This window comes from Adiantum capillus-veneris, chromosome 29, assembly GCF_014529385.1.
Source record: "Adiantum capillus-veneris isolate H3 chromosome 29, ASM1452938v2, whole genome shotgun sequence".
NCBI lineage: Eukaryota > Viridiplantae > Streptophyta > Polypodiopsida > Polypodiales > Pteridaceae > Adiantum > Adiantum capillus-veneris.
Window position 1 is genome coordinate 13,605,530 of NC_140959.1, and position 1,963 is coordinate 13,607,492.

General features: G+C 42.8%; 2 protein-coding genes across 2 annotated transcripts; both read left to right on the forward strand.

The window, feature by feature from the left end:
• The first annotated feature begins 432 nt into the window (after positions 1 to 432).
• LOC147418778 (uncharacterized) lies at positions 433 to 1,044 on the forward strand. The gene has a single exon (XM_086505533.1). The coding sequence runs from the start codon at positions 433 to 435 to the stop codon at positions 1,042 to 1,044; it is 612 nt and encodes a 203-aa protein (XP_086361659.1).
• Positions 1,045 to 1,265: 221 nt separating this feature from the next.
• On the forward strand, positions 1,266 to 1,760 carry LOC147418779 (uncharacterized). The gene has a single exon (XM_086506209.1). It carries the CDS (start codon positions 1,266 to 1,268, stop codon positions 1,758 to 1,760), a length of 495 nt encoding a protein of 164 aa, XP_086362335.1.
• The last annotated feature ends 203 nt before the right edge of the window (positions 1,761 to 1,963 follow it).

Genomic DNA, 1,963 nt, shown 5'->3' on the forward strand with positions numbered 1-1,963 from the left:
TGCATATATTTGACTGTTGTTGCCAGAGGGAGGGAGTGGCCTTGTAGCAGAAGACTAAGGTGATCTGCAGGCAGTGGCTCACGCTTCCAGCTACTCTATCCTAGAGAAAGCGTGATTCCAAACTTTTCATTGCAGTGTTGTTTGAAGGCTTTATTGCTCGATAGGTTTTTCATAATGCGAAAAAGTGAAGAGATGCTACATCCTACGCAGAATATTACATGGCTATAACAACTGGTGAATTTTCATATAGAATATCCATTCGATGACGCTTGGAAGTACTTAATAGAGAAGCTCTTGCGTGAGATCAAAAGTGTACAGGACATCAACGCTTGGGACGATGTTTTCACCCACTGGATTTAACGATTTAAGCGAGATTGGCAAGGACCCATAATAGTGGATGAGTTCCAAGAGGTGCACACGTATCTTTCAAACATGTTTAACTCACCCAATGCCGGTGGTTGCACGCGGGCAATACTAGATAAGCTTGGCATTGCTCTCTTTGACTCTGCCATCTTTACCCAATCAGATTTCTACCTTTCGGGGACGGGGATAAGTCTCCTTCAAAATGCACCCCATATTTCAGCCACTCTGAAGAATTGGCTACCAGTACTTGTATGGACAAGCTTTGGGGGTTTCTATAGTGAGGATGCATATGCTGACAGGTTGTTAAAGGATACGAGCAAATTTGATTTTGCTAGGATTCTCAAGCTGTATTATGGGAGACACAGATTCTCTGTTACGGCATTAGAGAGATACATTGCAATTGATGACCCATCTCTCAACGCAACCGATTACTTGATACAGTTTGGAGATCAGATCTCAAAGATAAGAGGTCTAAAGGCTAGTGCTGAATCAATGGTGGGGTTGAGTAGGACAATTTTTGATGATGTGATAAGGTTTTTCGGAAAAGGTGTTGTCACAAGGCATGTCAGCAAGGCACGGCACCTTGTTGCAGACATGGTTGCTCTACATTTCTTTGCATGTCCAAAGATGGCAGTTGTAAACCCAAGCCTATCCCTCGTGGAGTTTGGATTGGCAAGATAGCTGAAGAATCATAGGCAGGTGCTGTAACATGGTCGAAGGCTGACAAAGAAGGGGTCTTTGTCATCGCTGCAAGCGAGACTAAGTACAAAATTGTACAAATAGAAGAACCCCTAGTTTGCAAGGCGTTTTGGCATTATTTTATGTCTAAATAGAAATTGATTGAGATTCAAAGGAATCTTGTAGTCTCCAAGCAAGAGGGAAGCCACTCACAGGTTGGTGAGATGTATGAAATTGCAGTTGCAAAAATGATTGGTAGGTTTTTTGATGGAAAATCTCCTGCAACCATGCTCCCATTTTGGTACAAGGACCAGCATTCAGACATTGCATATGTATATCGTCAGACTGCAAAGCCTGTTTTTCCAAAGGTGGAAGGTGTCAAAATGGTTGGACATGTCACAAAACAATATAGGCTATGGCATTGGATTGATGACGTGGTAGTAGGAGCTGATACGTTTTCGGTTCTTCTTTTCACGGGATGTGATATCACATTCGATCCAGATGTGTTGTTATTTCTTGAAATAGAGATCAACCACTCAAGGGTTTTACTTCCCTGTTTAGTACAAGTGAAGACTCATGGAACTATGCACATGGTAGAACTGAGGGATGCCTTTGATACGCTAGATCTATGTCAGCTCTTCTTGCACAAGAAGGCAAACATTTCTCGAAAGCCGAAGGTGAAGCACCCAATCGACGAGCAAGGTGCCATATGGCTTTGAGAGCTTGCCAAGGAGGGATGTTTGAAGATCGTGGTGACAACAGATTTGGTGCATTTGAATTATCCCTTAAGTGCTTGTTATAAGGTTCAAGACCTTGACGAGAATCCAAATCCACGGACAAGGCGTGTTAAGCACAAGCTGGATGCCAAGAGGCAAAATTCAACTATGACAAAGCCTTTACTTGGCGTTCTCGATAGTAGTAA